General features: G+C 36.5%; 1 protein-coding gene across 2 annotated transcripts in view; it reads right to left on the reverse strand.

The window, feature by feature from the left end:
• LOC118814384 (ras-specific guanine nucleotide-releasing factor RalGPS1) overlaps nt 1-22,892 on the reverse strand; it is a 218,351-nt gene that overhangs the window by 19,055 nt on the left and 176,404 nt on the right. For both annotated transcript variants that reach the window (XM_036579967.1, XM_036579966.1), the window contains exons 9-11: nt 17,764-17,901; nt 14,192-14,285; nt 3,037-3,104 (exon numbers count right to left, since the gene is read on the reverse strand). In XM_036579967.1, coding sequence (XP_036435860.1) covers nt 3,037-3,104; nt 14,192-14,285; nt 17,764-17,901 — 300 coding nt within the window. The remainder of the gene's footprint in view (nt 1-3,036; nt 3,105-14,191; nt 14,286-17,763; nt 17,902-22,892) is intronic.

Here is a 22,892-nt window from a genome sequence, read left to right on the forward strand (position 1 = left end):
CAAACCCACCCAATCCCTACCATAATCCCACCTCCCCCCATTGCAAACCCCTCCAAAGCAACCAGCTCTATCTAAATTCCCACAGTCCATCTGGACAAGTTCCAGACTGCCTAAGTAACCACCAAACATCCTTAACTTCTCTAGAAAAGAAACATTAATTTTAAATATTAGTTACCAGTTAATAACAGTAGTTTTTTTAACTTACTATTTATTTACTACTTACTATTAAAATATATCAGAATACCATTAAAAATTATCATATGATCAAAATAAGTACACCTAGTTTAATAGTATTGTTATTTACTATTTCAGCTTACTTGTATGTTTTACCTCCAAAATTCCCAAAATTTCTGGAGCATCACGTCACATCTCACACAATTTTATTCAATGGATGTGTGCATGTTGACATATAATGTTGCATTTATACTTATTTTGATCATAATTTCTGATCATTTTATTGGATATTTCATAGCTACATGTAGGAGCAATTTAATGCTTCATGAACAGTAAAATTCCATAGCTTGTGTGTGGACATGGACTAATCAATATAACAGCTGGCTGGTTGAACAACTTTTCAAACCTGCAATTTAATTAGATTAAATCTGCATAATAGGAACAATAACTGTTTTTATACTTTTTTCTAATCAGTTCAGAGGATTTTTGTTGGAAAATGTTAAAATATTAGACCTGCTCAGAGTAAGCTGAGTTTTTCTATTCTGTTTCTGAGCCCTGAACATCAGAACTGTGAACAACACGAGAGCGTGTTGTACTTAGATGACCAGGGTTCCTCTGAGGGTCTCAGATCACTTTTTGTTGTCTCAGCCCATGAAAGTGCCTGAAGTAGTTTCCTTTGTTTCTGTTCCTGACCTATACCTAAACGAGACAAACAGAACCAACTCTTACTGAGCCCCCAGGGTCCTTCAATAGGTCTTCTGCTGTCTGCTGAGAGAAGTTGCTAATGACCTCATTCTGCCACCACACGACACATTAAGGTGGGGTACAACAGAACTGAAAGAGCTGCTTTCCCTTAGGAGGTCATAAAGGGTCAACTGAGAGTCAGATACTCAGCTACACTTGAATCTTAGCCTAGACAGAGAGTCTGGCATAAACTGCATGCTGAGATAGTCAAAAAGAATACTGGGATACATTACATTTATAACATCTTACATAAACACTTCATAACATGCTTATAAATGCTTAAATCGACATGAAGCATACATGTTTGACATGAAATTAATATTGACTACTATGCCATTTTACTGAGAGACATTTTTTCAAAATAAAAGCACTCATTTTTTATTTTGAAAAACCATATTATTTTCTGTTATGCGCCTAATTTCTGGACAGCCAAAATAAAAATGACCTCGCTTCACCCCCTTGGTCATTAAGGGCTTTGACCCTTAGGCATGTATCGCCTACTTTCAACTTATTTTTCATTATTTGTTTTTTCTTAAGTATTTGTTTCTTTACATGCCACTTTAATATATGGACAGTAAATTACTCATAAATATGCTATGAACAATCATTCAACTGAATCTTAATAGGGTGATGGGACTCACTGCATGAAGGAACTTTACAGGGCCATAAAACTCATTCCCTCTAGATGCTGCATAGCCACATAAATGTAAGCAGACTACTCTGCATTGCAATTTAAAGATCCACATAACATATATTTCTGTTGGGTTAACATCCATTACTTTTAATGTAAAGGCCAAACAGAATTTATAAATCTTTGGGATGACAGTGCTAGCATTTAGCCCCAAGAGAGTTACACTTAGGATTAACAATGTATAGACTGTTGAATAAATCTTTTGGCATAATAACATTTTAAGGAGACACAGTAAAAAAAGCAAATGATTAAAAAGAAGTTGAAAGTATAGGCAAAACATGTCAAAGCACCAATGACCAAAGGGGTAAAGCAAGGTCATTTTTATTTTGGCTGTCCAGAAAACAAGGTGTTTAACTGACAATAATATAGGCTTTCAAAATAAAAAAGGGGCCTTTTATTTTGAAAAATGTCTGTCAGTAAAATGAATTACCGAATATTGCAGGTAGACTTCTATGTATATGCACTTCCGGCCTCAGTTTTTATCAGTCTGACAGGAATTGTTTTGTAAACTAAATGCCAGCTAGTCACTAGTGGCAAGCAGGTCAGCACACTGTGACCACAACGAGCCTTTTAAAGCAAGATTAACTGCTATTTGTGAAGTTCATAGCTCCTTTAAACATCCTTTCTTTGGTATTACCAAGAACATTTGTCGGTGGCTGCTGACTGCTAAGACTATGTATAGCACTCTGATTTTGTTTTGACAAAGCAATGGTCTGTGATTGGTCATTCTGCATGTCAATCAAACAGCCCCTTCCTGTCAAAGTAGACTGTTCTTGATCACACTGAGAGATTACACCTACAAGACTTTCTAGTGAAAGCCAGAAGCTGGCTTGCAAGATAAAAGGGGTTCCAGTTCCAGTTGTAGCCTGCAGACCAACTGTTGTGTCTTTTAAGAAGACACTGTTGCAATACTGACATACAGTGGCCCCAAATAGTATTTGGATATTTGTACCATCAAGTTCATTGTTCATTGTTCATTTAAGAGGCTTTTATTTTAAACAGATCATTTTAAGACTGTACTTTTCGACAAAGTATTCTTTCAAAAGATGGCTAGTGGGTTTCAAATCATTATTTTTTTGAGCAGTCTCTCTGCAGACCTCCGCAGGTTTGTATCCAGAATGCCTTTGTACACTTCTGAGTCCATGATCCTATCAGTGACCACAAGCTCATGGACATCACTGTGAGAAAAACAGCCCCAGGCTTTGAGGTTTCCTCCTTTGTGCTTTAGAGTACACAGTGCAGTCTGGCTGGAATTCTTCTTCAGGCTTTAAAGAGTCTTACCACCAGTTTAGTGTTGTGCTAAAAATGTTTTTCATCTGAAATAAATATCATTTTCTTGAACGTTTTATGAACCTAAAAAGTGTCTAATATGTTTTGGGGCCACTGTGTGCACACAGTGCACATGAGGGGACAATTACAGCTTTTACCTGCAAGGTCTTCTTTGGAGGAGGCCATGCACGGTGAACTGTTCCCAGGTTCTATCTTCAACGAAATCCTGTGACAGAAAGCAATAACACAGCCTCAGTGAGTCAAAGGGTTATTCTCAAAAAGCAGCCTCAAACCACGTCCATAAATATTTGTCATAATCATCACGCCATAATAATCATGTCAATAAATAATATTAATACATTATAATACACCACATGGAGTTTTATATGGTACAGCAAAAAATATATTATTCATTTTTATATTTAAAAATTTGTTGGCCTACCATAACTCTCATTACCGCCTATCTGCTTCTCATTCTGAATATTTGATATCACTTTTATGGTTAATAGTTAGCTTTAATGGTTAACTTTAAAAAAGGTTAACTTAAAAATAAATTCAGCCAGGAATTATTGTTTGAATATGTAAAGAAGGAAAACATTGCATTTCAGTCATTTAAATTTTTCAAGTTGTCCCGTAACCTCAAAAGGCAGTTGCAGCAGTTTAGAGTAAACGATTAGTGTTGTTACTGAAGGTTAGCAAATAGTTAGCAAATACAACAAAGGTAGCATGCTCAACCAAACACATATCAAGAATATACGCCATAATTTATTTGATATATGTATACATATATATTTGACTGCAATACACACGTACATGTAACACTAATACAAAGCTGATTTATGTACATTAAAAAGCTTGAGCAGGTCTCCTGGTCTGGACAAAATCTGTTATTAGTTTAAAGATGGAGCAATAATCTCTGTCTGTTTATCAGCGGATGTGAAATGGTTCCTTTGAGGAGCACTGGTAAACAGTGTACAAATCAGTATAGAGGCAGATATTGAACACTTCAGAATCTCCACCAAATATCTGTGGTACCTGGTTATTGGTCATGTAAACCAAAGGAGTGCAACTGATTGTGGTAGAACATTTTAGAAGACTTCTAGTGAAGTACAACAAAGGACCCTAAATAAAACTACTACATAGCAAAAACTAGATCTATAAACAATCAGCGTTACATCACGGTACTAACTACCTGGGTGGACAATGCAGGTAGTGTTGCACTGGAACAACTGGATTTTATACTATTCCTGAGACTTATTTAATCAGGAAAGATAGAGAAATAGAGATCTTTTACCTTTTATTTCAAACAGATCTTCCAAGGTTGATAATTTCACAACTCTGTGTGGTTAATTTGCACCAGCCACACATTTCGTTTCGCTTTATAAGAGAGTTTTTCCACCTTGAAAAACCATGAACTGAACCAAACATGAGCCGAGTGAACTTCTGCTTCTGCTCAGGAAACAGCTGGAACTGTCATAGTAACCACTATTTATTGGTCTTTTTGCTTGTTTTATGTCACTCTAAAGAATCTAAACAGGCCAATTAGTTACCTTGCCTGCACTCGGACAATTCTCCACATTTACACATGATCATGTGAAGACTTAAAAAAGGCTATTTTTTTCTGTGGAGTGTGAAAATATGAGCAAAAACAATCAATCTGTGCCTGCATAAATGCTAATAGCATTATGCTTCTTAGCTAACTTACATCGAAATCTCTACAAAGAAATAATGCTTAAAATATCAATCAATACAACATACATTAGTTTACATTTTGTTGCTCTTTTTGGTCATGCTATAGTGCTTGGTTACTTCATCTTTATCTGGAAGAGTAAAGGATTCGCAAAATTGATTGTGCCATAAATTGAGCTGCTTCTATGCTATGTTGAAGAAAGTTATCCACCCAAAAGTATTACAGATTCAGAATTAATCTCACTCCTTACTGTGACACTGGCCTTCTCAATACTAACATCACAAAAGCTTATAATATGCAATATGCAAATGAGCCTCTAACCAATCACTGAAGGTGTTCTTTGGATGTTCAGAAGAATCAAGACATTCACACCATTTAGACAAGAGTAGTGGATTTAGGCACTCTTTATATCATTGATTCACTAATGTGTTTTCAAAACATTGGAAGGTATATCACAATTGTAATATTCACAAATATGCCTCAATTCCAAAAAAGTTGGGATAATATGTGAAATGCAACTAAAAAAAACAAAGCAGTAATTTATAAATCTACTTTGAATGTACTTGAACATAAATAAACAAATGTTCATTCTGAAATTAATGCCTGGAACATGTTCTAAAAAAGTTGGGACATGGACAATTAAAGTGAACAAACGTTGTGAAATGTTTAAAAAAAAAAAGTAATGAGTAATCCTTATGACTAAGGATGGGTTGACGCTTGCCACTTTGTTTAAGGATAATGTTTGGAAACATGTACTGTGGTCTGACAAGTTAAACTTTGAGACTGTTTAATGAAATAATGCATGTCATGTTCTCTGGGCCAAAGATGAAAAGGACTATTCAAGTTGTTACAAGCATAAAATTCAAAAGCCCAGGTTTGTCATGTTATTGGGGTGGGGGTTGGGGTGGGGTATAAGTGGGTAACTTGCACATCTGTGAAAGCACCATAAACACTGATCAACATATGCTGCCTTTTGATGATGTCTTTTGTCATATGCTTATTTCAACATAACCATAAAAACATTCTGCATGTGTTACAACAGCATGGTACAACTGCTTAATCAGACTAGACTGGCCCTGACTACAGTCTAGATCTGTCTCCCACTGAAAACGTGTGCAAATTACAACAATGATGCATCATTTTTAATAGGCCAAACAGAATGAACTAATCTTTATGTTCTGTTATTAGCATTTTACATACTGTCCTAACCTTTTTGGAATTGGGTTTGTAGCAATATAATTGTAATATTTTGTTTTGTCCATATCCCACAGCCCTAATCAGAGTACCGCCTTAATTCTTCTTCTAAATGCCCTCTTCCCATTTCCAGAGGCATAATTTGCTCCATTCAGGAAATGTTGATAATATTTCATGTTAATTTTTATGTCTATTTTGTAATATTTATTGCACAATCCTAATGTACTGCAATATGACTTTCCCCTAGTATCATTCAACTCTACAGGTTACTGTAATAGACACTAAATGGGGGAAGACTGCTATTGGCAAGTTAACACTTTAGTTATTATACATGAAAAGCAGGCAGCCTGGACAAAAAATCAAGTGGTGAATGAGCAGTTAATGGATATTGTGGATTTTAAGAAAAAAGTAAAAGCTGTACATAGTAAAAAAATATGAGGTCTGTAAAACATTTGAGTTGTTGCAAAAAAGCCACTAATTCATTTGACCTCTAATGTACATCTAATTTAATTTGTACAGCCAGTGGAAAATGTTACTACATGTCCTTTAAACTCTAAACTGTTTTAGCAGTCAGGAATCCGAGTTTTTAATTAGGAATTCTTTGTGGAATACCTATTGAAGGAAACCACTCAAACACCTCAATGAATTGCAGACACAGGACAGGACTTCCAAGAAAGACCTAAGACAGAACCACGAAGCAAGCCCACATCTTTCTGGATTTCAACTCAGCCAGAGTTCTGCCACAAGTGCAAAAATTGAGAAACCCACAGTGGATCCCTGAGGCCAAGGCTTGTTGGGGCAGAGCACGGTCAGCGGTGCTATGATGTAAACTTCTGGACACACTTCAGTAGCCCACCCTTCACATTTTCTCTTTGTGGCTACATGAACCCAGGTTGAAAAGTTATGGTGTGGTAAAGCTCTTGGACAGATTATCACCACTGAAGACACATGGGGAACAGTGACAACCATTCTCTAGATTCCAAATCCACCTACTTTCTTTTTCTCTGTAATATGTGGAGCTCAGCTTCAAAAGACCAGCCATAGATAATGGTGTGATTTTACACTGAGCTGCCAGCTACTTCTACCTTGTAGAGGTATAGCTACTGACTGTCGCCCCTTTGTTTGTTGCTAGAGATGGATCGATACCACTTTTTTGCTCTGATACTGATACAGAAACCTCGAATATCAGCCGATACAGATCTGATATTTTTATTTATTTATTTATTTTTAGTATGGTGGAGGTTGGTTGGAGGACTTTGTTACAAAACTACAGTATTTAGATATTTGTTTTTCCTTCTGTTTTTGTTTTTTACACTGTAAAAAAGTACTTTCACCATCAAAATACTGCAACATTAATGGTCAATATCTTTTTTTTTGAAAAAATGTACATTCATGTAAACTAATCATGTACAGAAATAGGATGTAAATTCACAAAACGTCATCACCTTTATTTCATAGACACTTGTGTTTATTTTAATGTCTGTTACTGTTATTATTATGGTAAAATACTGTATGTCAGAATAACTAGCTGAACTAGTGAAACTGCTGAATTACAGTAAAAGGAAGTATTACTAAGAAATTATATGACTGTAAAATGTACAGATTTTGATCATTATTAAGATCAAAATCCACCCATCTAGTCTAGAACAGTGCTAAAGGGCAGGAGGCCAACACACACATATATATATATATATATATATAATATATATATATATATATATATATATATATATATATATATATAAATAGTTAGATATTAGGTATGCAAGTTAGACTCAAACTCAAACACCTTGTACTCAAAAATCGACAGCTGAAGTGAATAAATCTACTTCTCTAAGTTTTAGCCATTTCTTCTGACTGCATTTCAGTGAGGTCTAAGTTATCCTAATGACCACTTCTCTTTAAAATTGCACACGTCAGGGAGGCTGAGCTAGAAGCCTCTGCACAGCTTCTTGTAAAAATGTTTCTTAGTACTCATGTGTTAAGTAAATATTAGATAAATCAGTAGTGTAACATATTTTAAATTGTCATAAGATATTAGAGGTCTAAAATTCTATTAGAGACATTGGTTATGTCGAAATGTTTGGTATAGTGTTGAAAGTCAAATCAGGAACCATAACATTTTCTTTTTGTATCGTGACATATTTCAGAGTGAAATGTGGTATCAGGGAGGGTCTTTGAGCTAGCTGAGCATTTTCATTAGATGATAAGTAAGGTAGTGGGAAAGAAGGAGGTGAAACATGACATTATTGTTTAATATTATTTTCCCTGCCTGCTGGTGCTTATTAAGCCTTAAAAACACAGTAGCTGGTAATTAACTGGCTGCTTATTCCTACATTATCATGGAGTAAGCAGGATGAAATAAGCATTGCCCAGAGCACTTATAAGCCTTATCATATCATATTGTTATTGACTTATCGTAGTTGATAAGTCATTTTGTAGTTGAGACTTTAATACTACAAGATTAATTAACCTGAGTTATGCTTAATAATACATTAATAAGAAGTTTATTAATTGCCAACTACTGCCATGTTAAGGCATTACAAAGTCATTATAATATTCCTCTCTACTGAAGTGTTACCTACTTTTTAGATACAAGTAAACGACATTGCATAATGATCAAAAATTACTGTACAACAAGAATTATGTCTTTTACATGATGATAAATCATGCTTAATGTGACAAGAGATGTGAACAATGTTAAAATAGAGTTGTATCTGTATTGATTTGAGGTTGACTTGAAGAAGTAAAAACACCCTCTCCGGGTGGTTCTAAACTGTTTCTGAGGACCGAAGCAGAAGAATTGTGAAAAATAATGATGTTTAGATGGGAAGCCTTTTGTTTAAACATCAGTTCCAAAATCTAAATCTTCTGTGGCAACACATTCATGGTGCAGTTCCTACAGTTGAAAGCAAAAAGAAAACACTAGGACAAGCATAATTTTGCTGTTCAAATAGGTACCATGGGTGTTGTAAGAGTATAACAAGGCAATTGTATTAAAATCTGCAAACGACACGTAATGTGTGCTTTCAGTAGGATGAAAACTCACATGTTCTGTTTGAGAGCAGGCCAGGAGAACATCAAATCTTCTAAACTGTGATTTCATTCCTGTGAGCTAATATTAACAAGCCTTGAAAGAGATGATATCACCTCTCTGACAGTCACTTGCCTTGCAACATAAACAGCCAAGCTCAACCTAATGAGTAGTTCTTAAATCATGCCTTTGATTCATTATACATGCACAGCTGGGAGTGAGGCGAAGCAGAGGTGAAGAGGAGTTTGTGAAAGATTTATAATAACCGGAATGAGGGAACAGAAAATGAATTTCCCAGTGAACTGAAGCTGTTAAAATATATGGCCACCTACATATTACATGGCCAGAAGTATGTAGACACCCCTCCTAATTATTGAGGTGTATAAAATCAAGCACATAGCCATGCAATCTCCAAACAAGCTCTAGAAGAATAGGCCATAATGAAGAGCTCAGTGACTTTAAATGCTGTAAGTACGTTCTTGAAATTTCTGCCATGCTAGATCTGCCCTGGTCAACTGTAAGCCCTTTATTGTGGAATGGAAGCATCTAGGAGCAACAACAGCTCAGCCACAAAACAACAAGTCTTGCAAAGTCACAGAGCAGGGCTACATATTTCCAAATTGGTTCCAGAGCTAAGCAGCTCACACAAGCCTAAGATCACAAAGTGCAATGCCAAGAGACAGCTGGAGTGGTAAACCATGTCAGCACTGGACTCTGGACCAGTGGAAATGTGTTGTCTCGAGTGATGAATCACACTTCACTATCTGGCAGTCTGATAGATGAATCTGGGTTTGGCAGATACCACGAGAAGGCTACCAGAATGCACTGCCAACAGTAAAGTTTGGTGGAGGAGGAATAATGATCTGGGGCTGTTTTTGGACTGACACAGCATGGACCCAAATTTCCACAGACACGCTCACTATCTTGTGGAAAGCCTTCCCAGAAGAGCGAAGGTTGTTATAGCCACAAAGGGGCGGCCAAATCCATAACAATGCCCGAGGTTTCGAAATGGGATGTCCAACAAGATCATACAGTTGTGATGGCCAGGTGTCCACATACTTTTGGCCATATAGTATATGTTTGAGTATATTCTTTTAACTTCATTATTAAGTGTTATTTCAGTGACGCCACAAAAAAAACCACAAATAGCTAAAGGGTTTTTGTCAAATATCTATGCTAATTATATACAGTTTTATGCTAAATTTAGAACATCCTTGGTCAAATTTCATTAATTTGTTATGTTTAACATATTTGAATAAAAATTAAAACAAGTCATATTAAATGTGCCATGACTTTTGCATGTGCCACATTTTATGTTTCAATTTTTGTGTTAAATTCAGCAAACAAACAGTAATTGTGCATTAAAATAAGCAGAAGTGTGTTCTCTGTAGAGGATTTGTTAACTTATTTTTACTTTAAAAAACAAAAAATATCTGACATTTGCTTGTGTCACTGTGTTCCAGCGTCAGGGAAAAATTTATTCTAACCAATATTATTTTAGCATTTTCCCTCCACCTGTCATCACCCTGATCAATCACTGAGCAAGAACTCCTGTCATCGCCTCCATTCATGGCTGCACGTACATATATTTCGGCAGACAATTGTTTTTGTCACTTTACTCTCTCTCTTTCAGTTTTGGACGGTTTGTAAAATAATCACTTATGAGTTATTTGAGTTTGTTTACGCTGGCAATCTGTGATCATGTTAACACGAGTGAGGTAGTTTGAATATCTGTGCACTATTTGCACTGTTTTTTTAAGTTTTCTGCCGCACTATGAGGTGGGTCAGCTGATGATGAGGGTGACGTGGACACACACACACAGACACACAAACACACACACATACAGACACACAAACACACACACAGACACACACACACACACACACACACATACAGACACACAAACACACACACACACACACAGACACACACACACACACACACACACACACACACACACACACACACACAGACACACACACTCCATCTCCTGCCCATACATGTTAGTTAGTTACCGTCACACATGGGTTTATTTTCTGACTTCTTTTTTCTCTTGCAAGTGTGATTAATGTGTAAATAAAGCAAAAGCGATGCGGATGCTAAAACGTCTGCTTACTGGGACTTCACCTTGTCTACAAGAGTCAGCCAGTAAACACTACCGGAATGCATAGTGCCAACAGTTTAAAAAATGCATATTGAAATCAAGATTTCAACAAATAATGAATCACGTTTTATGATTATGATACTACAGAAAATGTAGATCAAAATGTTGTAGTACTTCATTTGGGACAAATTGGGCTTATTTTTATTTTTTATGTTTGGATTTTCTGTGAAACAGCTGTACTCTGCAGACCGTCACAGTCTGACTCATTGTCTCACAAGCCCACTCTTTACAATATAATCAAACCAAAGAATAAATAATAATAAATCATGTCCTGCCCACAATTGTTTCCCACCTGAGTGTCCTGTTTCTCTTGGAAATACGTCATGATAATGAAGAAAAATGTGTTCTGATTTGCAATTCATGTTGATGTTAAATCAAAGATGGCACAGTAAGTTTTTGCCTGTTGGCTACTTAAGTTACTTAACGTTATCATCTTAAGTCGAGGTTACACTACATACCTTTTACCCAGATTTTAGCCCTGATTCTCAGTCTGGCTCAGTCTGTTGGCTCTAGTCTGCAGATTTTGGGGCATTGGAGTCAACAGTTGTGAAAGTAATTGAGTTATGGGCGAAGGGCACAGACTCCGATTTTTGGCCTCCCAATTGTGTTTCAGACCAGTCGGAGAATATCAAATATGTCTGATTTTTTGACCAGGCTCTGAGTATAATCTAGCTATAATCTACCACACTGATCACATCTTTATATCCATTGCCCACACTTAAATATGTTTACCTGTTGCTTCTTTACTGTGTCAGCACAAACAGCAGTGAAAACAACAGCAGCAGCAAACTTCTCCACATTTGTTTATTTGCATCTCTTAGTAACAAGTTTGGTGAGTTCGGTTCAGCAACAACTTAAAAATTGTAAAACTATATTTCAAATTGTGAACTATATTTCAGTCGGCCAAAAAAAATCTACAGGAACCAGTCATATAGTGAGAGATAACCAGTCTTTTTATTATGTGTTAGGTCTTTTATTATCTGTTAAGCTGTGTCGTATATCCAAGGCTTTAGCTTCTATATGTATCATTGTTTCTATGGTCTGCTAACTAATAATTAACAGGATACACGTCCAGGTAATTAACTATTAGGAAACAACAGTGAAGGTGAAGGTTGTGTTAGGACTTTTGCCCAGGGACTCTTAATGGTATAGTATGGGGTGCTTGACTAGGTGGGGTATTAAACCCCAGTCTACAATGTATGTAGATGCAGGGAGTGAGGCAAGTCAAGTAGGGGTGCTCAGAAACACATTGTGCTCATTGTACTTCTTTGTAGTGTTAACACACACAGAGAGTTCAATAACTTTTTAATAAAAAATATTTAGAAATATAACATATCTAAAGTAAGACTTCATTAGCTTTTATGTAGTTCTGAGTAGTTCATCTAAAAAATTGAAATTTTAAAACATTTAGTAATGTATACGCAAAAGCAGTAAACCTGTCACTAACAAAACCCAGTTGCATTAATTGACCATGACCCAGTAGAATCAACTGACCAACTAGTGTTAGGCTGTTTCTTATTTTTACCCCTACCCCAGTCTGCAGTGATGGCAGAGGGGGTAAAATTCAGCAACCTCGCTGCTGGGCTTCAGTTACATTTAGGCATTCATATGCTTTCAAAGAGCTAATTATTTATTATCGCCCACCGCTAATTCTTCAGTTATATGAAGCTGAAGTCAGCTATTCGCCAGCTTCTTGTTCAAAATTTCCTGTTCCACCATAAATGGAGCAGCAGCTACATTCTGGTGCTTCAGGCTTTAATACTGCTGGACTATTTAAAGTGGAACAGGAAATTTAGCTAGCTAGCTACCGAGACATTAGCATACTATTAGCGATTTTTTATGAATGTTATTAAGAGAAAAGGGCCATAATACACTGAAACGACATCAACCTAAGACAATACAATGGTTATCGTGATTTTTTAACAGAGAAAATTCTTACATTTGTGGGTTTCTTTGGTTGCTTGTGCTGCCATTTTGCCAGTTTTTCTTTTTTTATTTCTCATAACACTCAGTTTGGAGTGTGCCTATGAAAAACCTGTTTGGAGGGCCATGTAGCCCTAACAGTTCACCCTACCCCTCCATCTCAGCAAAAATGGGGACACTCTACCCCTAGGCGTGAATGTGTAAAATGGAGGGCTAGGGGCTAAGTGGTAGGGGCAATGGGTGAAATGGGATTGGGCCTTAACGTACCCTCCTAGATTACTCAAGAACTGTTTTTTCTCTAAGCATATTTTACCAAAACTACTACATTTTCAGGTTGGAATTGATTGTTGATAGACCAAAGAAGGTCCTGTTACACCTCTGAGTGTGGCATGACAAAACCTGATCAACAAAAGGCATACATACAATCAAAACGCTTCCTAAGATCTTTTATTTTAAAATCTCCTGATCTGTCAAACACAACATTTCTTTTCATTTTAAAGGTGAGTCTAAAACACTACTTGATGAAGGTTTCAGGTGCAATGCTGAAACACTTTTTTCCCCTCAAATCAAGCTATGATTGTGTGCAACACTTACTTTTTGTTAACTAAATGTTAAAATTTTGGTTTGCGCAATCTAATTAGTGGTTTAAATATTTTGTGTGAAGTTTCAGGTCACACGGGTCACCAAAAAATGCAGACAAATTTTTCACGTCTGACAAACTAACGGTCTAGGACCGTAAGATTTATTTCTTATTCTAAACTCACACTGTGCAGCATTCATTTACTTTACACTCTGCTGTGTTGAAGTGCCAGAGCTTTATCTTGCCCACCCTTAAAGGCAACACAGAGTTTTTAATAAAAATTTATTACAATAGTCTCAGCTAATATTTACAGGTATAATTAAAACGTCTTCAGTTGGTTATGGTCACATCACATGAATGTGTCTTAGCACGCTGGCCACCTAAAAATCCAATCATGGACCGGTCTGGCCATAAAAACCACGGTCATAAAAGCCCCTCATGGGCTGGTTTGGCCGAGATATGACCCGAGAATTTCCAGCGCCTGACCTCTAAGTGTGTCCGCTGTACTGTCCAAAAGGACATAAAGAGACATAATAATTCCTTTGTTTCCGAGTCCTAAATCACGTGCCCAGCCTGGAGGTCAACCTCACTTTGGGCTACGCTTTCTGAAAAAGCAATCATGTGGGTCGGCATGGTGACCGAACCCCTCCCACATTTTTGCTTTGAGATCCCCCGACGCCGCAGGGGCTGTGGAACTATAGGATCGAAGGAGTAAACTCCCACTTACTTGAAGTTGTCGTCTTCCACAAACTTCTGAAGCTCCTCAATGTAGCGCACAGACATCAAGTACTTTTGCACATGGGGGAGGGTCACGAGGTGATCTGTGGAGAAGATTGAGAGAGTCCAAGACAAAGAGGCAGAAAAAACAAAGGACAATATATAGTGAGGCAGGGAAGAGAGCTCCTCACTCTCACACACTGAAAAAAGTGATGCAGTGAATTTACTAGATTCAAATGTAAACATCTGTTGTGCAGGAATATATAAGTATTACATTAAAACAAAGTTTCACTTTATTCACATTTTTTCATGAATAATAAACTGTGTAAACATTCACAAGTGCATAGGTTTTGGTTTCAGAAGCCAATGTTGGATTTATTGGAAGTTAGATGCTGTTCCTTGTTCCAGTGCAAAACTTGAGAAAAGTCATGGTAGTGAAACTGCACAGAACATTCAAACAGTATTTAACACTTGGAAAACAGTAGAAATTTTAATCTTGCAGGAAACAGAAAACAGAAAACTGTCTTCTTTCCCAGACACGCAGGGTTTCCAGAGTCATGGTTTTCCTGCCAAATTGTTCTAGTTTGGAAGTGTTGTGGGTGGAAATTACAAAGACAGAGGGGTTACATTTTTTTGGGCAACTTTCTCAAAGTACTGCGGCTACCAAAAAAGGTTTGATACTGATTGTAGAGAGCAGAAAATGATAATGAATTGTGTTGTGAATGTGTATTGATCCTGGCGTTCAATAGCCAGCAACCTAAGAATTAGCACATACAGTAAGAGAAAGGGCAGAAGAGTATGGCTTGTTCGGTGGTGCATTGCTAACAGACTTCAGTCCACCTCCTGATGATTGTAAACTTAAAGGAGGGTATACGTAATGTATGTAATGTATGTAATGTATGTAGTTTTGCACATCAAAAAAAAGAGATCTTTAAAACTCGCTTTACACTGCGCCATTACAGTGGTCTGATATGTTTACTGCATGTCACACTGCACAAGATGCTGCAAATAAAATTGTGACCAAAGTTCATGTCAAACTGTGCGAAATTCAGTTATGGTTCATGTCAGATTATATGATAAAGATTTTCTGATGAAAGATTTACGATTCAAGAAAATTTTGACATTCTGTACTCAACAGCTACAATCTGTAACATCAGCTAACATTAGCTTTCTAAAGAACTAACTGGATGGGGTTAGCTTTACATGGAGTCAAAAGTGCCAAATACAGGGGGTTGGGGGGTACACTGGGTAATTGGTGCTCCAAAAGCTAAAGAGGGGCGAAAACAGGGCCACATGAATAAGCAGCAGACTATTTTTTCTGTCCACTATGCGGTAGCTAGTTCTGCTATTTGTTCTATAAGTGAACTGAGGCCTGAGCCAGACCAGCGAAGTTTTTAGCTTAATTTATCATCTCTTTCTCCCTCTCATGCGCACACACACATAATGTCATGCTGCTCTTTACTGGTAGTTTTTAGACCTGTGTCGTAGCAGCGGTCACACTGCAGGACGTTGGACCAAAATCTCTGACACAGCCATCTTTACCGCCGACTGATTTTAACTCATGATCAAACAATTTTTTTATGATCTGCGTTGTTTTGTCTGCGACAGCGCTATCATGACGATTATCACAAACTGTAAAAGAGGCTTGGGTCAACACCAGCAGCTATTAATTAAAAACATATAAAGACTAAAGAAAAACATATTTTCACGTTTAAAGTCATAAACTTAAGGTAGGACAATAAAAATGTGGGCCTTTTTTATTCAAACAAAAAATTTGACTTCCAGTGGAAATAATATGTGAGCACAAGTTTACGTTTACTTGTAAGTTTATATTTTTTATGCAGTTTTTTCAGCCTCCTGGAAAAGAAAATTGTCACCTAAAAAGATCAGTGAAAATGTCATTTTGCTGAGATGTTACAGCAGGAACAAGCCACAACGCAGAGGAGTTTAATGATCTTTGAGCCCATTCCTGCCAGCAAGAGGAGAAAATATCACCTGGTTTTTCCCCTCTCTGTTTCTGACAGCAGCATGTCTTTATATCTCAAAACAATGCCTTCTCAAAATTTTGATCATGGAAAAATAGGTTTATTTTCTCATGATTTCCACTAATTAAGTTGAAATAATATCATATTGTCCCAGGATTTTGACTGTTATGTTGAAATAATGTCTCGTTTTTTTTTCAGATTTTGACTGATTATGTTGAACTAATAGCTTATTTGCTTATTTGTCTATAATTTGAATAAGGCCAGTCTATCAGAGTAAAATGAGAAAAGAGGGGGAGGGGCTTATACTATGTATACATCCACTTTCAAATGACTGAGCTTAAGTTGATTCTTTTTTTCCATATCACATAAAACATAAAAAATCAAATCAAATCTTGATTTCAAAATCGAAAATATGTGCACTGCTGCACCCTTTTTTTTAAAACGTAAAATGTTGCCTTGTCATCAAATTATTCAATAATTTCAATACTAATTGATTTAATAATTTAATATTTATTAAAATGATTTCATAATGAAAAAATGCATTGTTAAAAAATAACCGAAATCATTTCCTGATACGGTTTTAGTTTTCTCATATTTTTAGTGTTTTCTTGGCATATTTCTACTATTTATTTTTATTGAGTTTAGCATATTGGAAATAAAAATAACATAAAATATAAAATGCAAAATGTGCTATAACTTTTGCACAGGCCACATTTTAAATGATATTTTTTCCAGTATGTTAAATTAAGCAAATAAACATTAATTCTGCATTAAAATATGCAGAAGTGTGTTCTCTGTAGAGGATGTGTTACTTATTTTCACTTAGAAAATCAACAAAACAGGTAATCTGACCAGAGGCGTGCAAACTTTTGCATATGCATACAAGAGTATGTCTATACAAATATAAATCAAATAAGAAATTCAATGCAAATCACTTTTTTGTCCAGTGTACTGGGCATACAGTATTTCTCCTATGATTACCAGTCCAAATATACAAAAAGAACACGTTTCCACTGAAGCACAGTATCATACACGTGTTGTCTTTGCACATGTTAAGCTTTCTCTGGCGTCCTGAAGCCCTGCTGGGTCTCATATACTCTTACAAATCTCCTGGCACTGCACAGTGTCCGAATGCGATGGATTAACTTCATTTAAACATAGAGCAGCACTGGCAGCAAAGCCATACAAGGATTTATTATACTCGGAAACAAAGGTCATCTCACTGTTTCTTCACTTCTGCTGTTAAAAAATCTGACCAGGGGACGAAACATAAGTGAACTTTTTAAAAAATGATTGCATCACTGCATGACTCAGAGGAGCAGGGTTTTATTTGTGTTTTGGACTCGAATGCTCAAATGCAAAAATAAAAAAAAATAAATAAAATAAAATCCACATAGCTGAAAACCCCATCAATAAAGCTGTATAATCATAGGATTTAGATAATAATACCTGTAGAATAACATTCAACAATAATAGATTTGCACATCATTCTTAATCAAGTAAGTACATATGTTTAGTCTCATTCCTGTCTAGGAGGAACTAAGCGAGAATGGTTATAATAAAAGGACATCATGATCTTGTTGGCGGTTTAACTGACCGTAATTGCAGGACATCTGCAGGTCAGAGATCACTCTCAGAAGATTGTTCATTTGATTTCTTCTCTGCTCAGTCTCAATGATGCTGTCAGATGCAGGATAGGCGGAGTCAATGTAGATCATGTCCAACAAGTAAATACCTGTAGGACGAGAAGGAAATGAGACAAAATAGCATTATGAAACATGAAAAACTATATGAGTTCCATAAAGAGCAGATGTACTTTCGTAACACAAACCTTGAATAGGTTTGTAATTTTAAATCAAAACAATAAATGTTCTTCATTACAAAATTATCTTTGTATTTAGTACAATAATGCAGTTTCAGTAAGTGATGCTGGTGATGCTTTCAGGTTGTTAAACCATTCTGCTCAAATTTACATGCATAAAGGTACACTGTTATGTTGTTACCACATGAAGTAATTTTTTTTAAGTAGATCTGACGACCTGAAAAAATGACCTGATCAGTATCGTCTATAAAACCAATAATAAGAATAAAAACAGGAAAGTACAATGGGCCTCATTCATCAATATCTTCCTAAATTTTGTTTTAAGCTTGTTCTTAAGAAACGTCCTAAGAAAAGGCCCTCATCAGATTCATGACGTGTTCTTCAAGAGCAGAATTGTTTACACCTTTGTGCTGTTGAGTGAGAGTAGATTGTGTTCTTACCTAAGAACAAATCTCAAATAAGAAAACATTGGTGAACGTTAGAATCTTCGCGAAAACTGTGCAAGTTATTTTAAGAAGAAATTTCTTCTTAAGAACGATTGATTTGTGCACATGGCAACAACGTACAAAAAACTGGGTTGTACTTATATTACATGATCATTGGAATGGCTGGATCTACCATATGGGCAACCTGAGGCAACCAATTGCCAGAAGCACCAAAAGTTTCCTATTTTGTGCTTTGCCTCCAGCAGACCTGAGGAAGCATTCACGAAAATAAAAGAAATATGATAAAACACTGCTTAAACTTCGCTGATCACTTTTTAGAGCTGCCTAGCTGCCTAGGTGTGGCCTAAAATTCTCTGGAGCACACTTGATTGATATCCTTCTGTCCAACACTCGTAGTCTGCTAAGTAACTAAAGAACTGAACACAAGCAAAGTGGGGAGGAAATTAGTAAATGCCCAGATTAAACTGAAAGGAGAGAATTTTAGTTGAATTACACTGCTCATATGAGCCCCTCCATGGAAAAATCATATATTTTGTTTTCTATTTTGTACACCCTTTTACATTAAAAAGCCAAACTATGCTTACATATACATTTTAGTGACCACTTTATTTTATACAGGCGTCAACCAATGCCATACCACACTTACATGATTGTTACAAAAAATGTAAAATATACTATTTTTCATTGCAAAGGCTCATTAATTGGATGCTACAATGTTATGCATAGGGCAAACTTTGAACTATATTGTGTGCAAGATTGTAAGATTAGACTAATTAGAAAGAAAATATGGTTTCAGATCTTAGGGTCCCTGGGGAAAATTGTGGTTTATAAATGGTTCCACATGGTTCTAGAAAAAACTTTTAGTTTTTAAAACTTTAACAGGGTTCTTCGCACTCGCATCTGATTTACAAAAAGATGCTTTAAAGATGCAGCCATTAAGCCAAAAGTTCTTTTTGGCATCACTCCAAAGAACCCTTTTTGGCAATTTTTAAGAAGAGTGTGGACATACTGCACCGAGACTGATATGGACAAGTGTAACAAGAACCACATGTATGCAACCTGCCAGCAATGGCTTTAATCAGTTCCTCTATTTATCTTCATTCTTATAGCTTAGGCAAAAAAAAAGAAACTTAATGCTACATTGATCTTCACTTTGATTTCAGATATACTATTAAAATCCACAAAGGGCTCAATGAGACAATGAGTACTCATGTGAAGATCTAAAGCAGGAGTTCTAATGTATTCACACTGCAGCCAAATCATGTTGAAATCTCTCAGCAAGTAATCAGATCCAATAAAACAAAGAGCCGGGTTATAAAACCTTTCAGAACAAGAGTGTTGGACAAAGATCTCAGTCATGTCATGAGAAATCAGAGGGGAATTTTATCAGGACTCCTACTCTGAGATGCGTTAAGAATATGGGCCCAGGGTTGAAGTGCTGTCTGCTAGTTTAGAAGAAGGTCAATTATGAAGGGCTATGCAATGTGTTAATCGCTGTCGATTTTGTTCTTCGCAAAAGATATGCAAATGAAACTCCAACCAATCACTAAACGTTTGCACACTAAACTGCGTGCTGAATTATTTTGATCAAATCTCAGATGCTACAGGTGAGTTTGTGGATGAGCCAAGGCATTCACATGAAACAACAAAAGTGAAGTTTTTTGCAAAAAATAATTCAAGTTAATCTTTAACTACATCACATGAAGGATTCACTGATGTGTTTTTAACACATTGTCAGTTATACTGCAATTGCAATATGTGGTGATTAAGGCTGTCAAAGTTAAGGCATTAATAACACATTGACCCTTTAAACTCCCTGGCTTAGGACATATCAAGGCTTATTATTCAGTTACTACATGGACTACAATTCAAACTAACTGAGTTATTCTTGGGTTATAGAAGTGTGTAGTAAAAGTTTGGGCCTGCCAACAGGTCCTGGCCATTTAAGGGGTTAACATGATAAATTGTCAACATCACTAATTTTTTAATGCTGTAAGCTCATATGTAAACACATTAAAACAAAGAAAGCTGTGACGATTTAAATGAATAAGTATGCGCTATTTCGGTGACTATTCAAACTGAACCAAATTTGTGAAATTGACCATGTTAAGGTCTTACAAAAAGGTCATTTTTTTTTTTTAAGTCTTATTCCTTCCACTGAAGCACATGCTCAGATGACTCTCAGGTGGGTATGTCTGTTATAAATTTATGTGAATATGCTCCTGAATGATGAATAACTCTAAATGCCTGATTAGTTTATGATTATTTCATTATGAAATAAGAGCTAACAGATGTCTCATAAACTATTGTAAGAGACTTCAAATGTGGATTACTTGAAGTGCTGTCCAATGTATTCAACTCTAATAGACATTATGTAACTGCTAAACGCTTAAATGTGGCAGATGACATAACACTTAAATATACGTCTTTAATATAAAGAATTGCTATTTTTGAATAGACGGCTATTTATTGATGTCTTTACAATGAGTTATGTAAACTATTTGACAGTTATGAGCCACTGCGTGAAGTGCAAATGCTTCATAAATCCGTCCCGTCTCTCTTTGCAGGATGTAGAAACAAATCCCGACTAGGAAAATGAAAGCTGTGAGAACGGGAGACGGAAAACAGGAGAGCAAGACTGACAGCAAGATGGAACGCAAGAAAAGTGCTGTCAGTATTTTTCAATAAACAAATGAGCCTCTTTAGCTTTAGCTAACAGTACACAGCTTTCCGCTCTGGTATGTTGGACTGCAGAGCTGAGCTGAGCTGAGGTGATGAAGTTTTGAAGGAAACCAGTCAAGCGGAGCTGGTTCTAAAAGAAAACAGGCATGGAAATTGAGTCCTGACTGAGTGCACTGGAAAGCTATGCTTGAATGATTCATACCACTGTTTGGTTAGGCTGTATTTTGTACCGCAAAATAATATAGAATTTTGATTTTGATTTCTAACAATGACATTTCAGAAAAAGAACAAAAGAATCTTTCCAGGGCAGATGTACATTTGAAGTCAGTCCAAGGATTCAGTTTTTACTTCACAAAGTAAACACAGGAAATATGAAAAGACAGAAATGCGCTGGAATTTTCCTTTTTTTTTTATTTTTGATTCACTTTTCTCCCCAATTCAGTCATGGACAATTCCACCCACTACTTGCGTCTCACACTATCACGCAATGCTACTGAGCTGGGAGGGTGGGGTCTAGCACAAGCTTTCTCCGAAACACGTGAAGCATTCTTGCATCTTTTTGAACGGCTTCTTATGCAACATCATTGGACAGCTCAATTATGCTCTCTTTGACTCCTGGCCATGGATGGTCATGGTGTCGCCTGGAATCAACATCACGGTCTCCCAACAATTGGGCCAACTCTTAGATGGTTTCACCACTCAGAAGGCTGGAATTTTATTTTTTACAGATGGACAGCTTTCAATTGTCATCATCATCATGATGTCAACCAGATCTCATGGAGATACAAATGGCCAGAATAAGGTGGACTTGAGGAAGACTTGTTTTCTTATGGTGCCTCATAGTGAAGAGGTCATAATGTTCCACTGAAGCAATGTTGGCACACAGGCTTATGCAATGGAAAATTCACTTCCAGACACTACACCCTGCTCTATGACGATGCTTGCATTTGGAATGGTTGCTACTTAAAATGCAGGCAACTTCATATTCAGATCAAGTAAGAGAAAACCAAAGCAACTTAAAAACATGGACACAATGTCATTGATGAGAATCATTGTTCTTAAGATGCACAAAAAGCTATTTGAGTGCTAATAGCACCCCCTTGAGGAGAATCTTCAGCCTGTTAAACACGAGTGAATGGGTGAATGAGTTACTAGATCCACAAGGTGACACTGTTTTGTGGGAACAGGTTTAGCCTCAGGGATGGAGCTTTCCTTATCACTATGTGGGTGCAAGCTACATAAATATTCAGATCAAGTAAGAGAAAACAAAAGCAACCTAAAAACATGGACAGAGTGTCTTCAGCCTGCTATACATGAGTGAACGGTTAATGAGTTACTAGATCCATGAGGTGACACAACTCTGAGTTGTCAGCATCGCTTTAAAATAAAGTCACTGTCCAACCACAAACTCACAGCACTTCTGTGTGTGTCAAGTTAAATGTTAGCTATTTGTAGCCTGCTTTCTCCTTATCGGCATATGACTATGTGTTAGTGCCATGCTGATTGGCGCTTCAAAATGAGCTGCGTGATTCCACTGAAATGGACCAGTTAAGCTATACAGTCAACAGCGATTGCTATTATTGCCAGCAGAAACAAAAGCATAGTGTAATTTTATATCACCATATCATAACTAATAGAACAGACATTCTGAGGTTAGTGCAAATACTAAACTTCCAATCATTTCCATGTTTGAGTTTATAAGTAGAATAGGACATATTTAATTATGATTTGAATTTGACAGGAAGTTATTGTTGTGCTGAAAGAAAAATATCCTGC

The sequence above is a fragment of the Colossoma macropomum genome, unplaced genomic scaffold (assembly GCF_904425465.1).
Source record: "Colossoma macropomum unplaced genomic scaffold, Colossoma_macropomum, whole genome shotgun sequence".
NCBI classification, from domain to species: domain Eukaryota; kingdom Metazoa; phylum Chordata; class Actinopteri; order Characiformes; family Serrasalmidae; genus Colossoma; species Colossoma macropomum.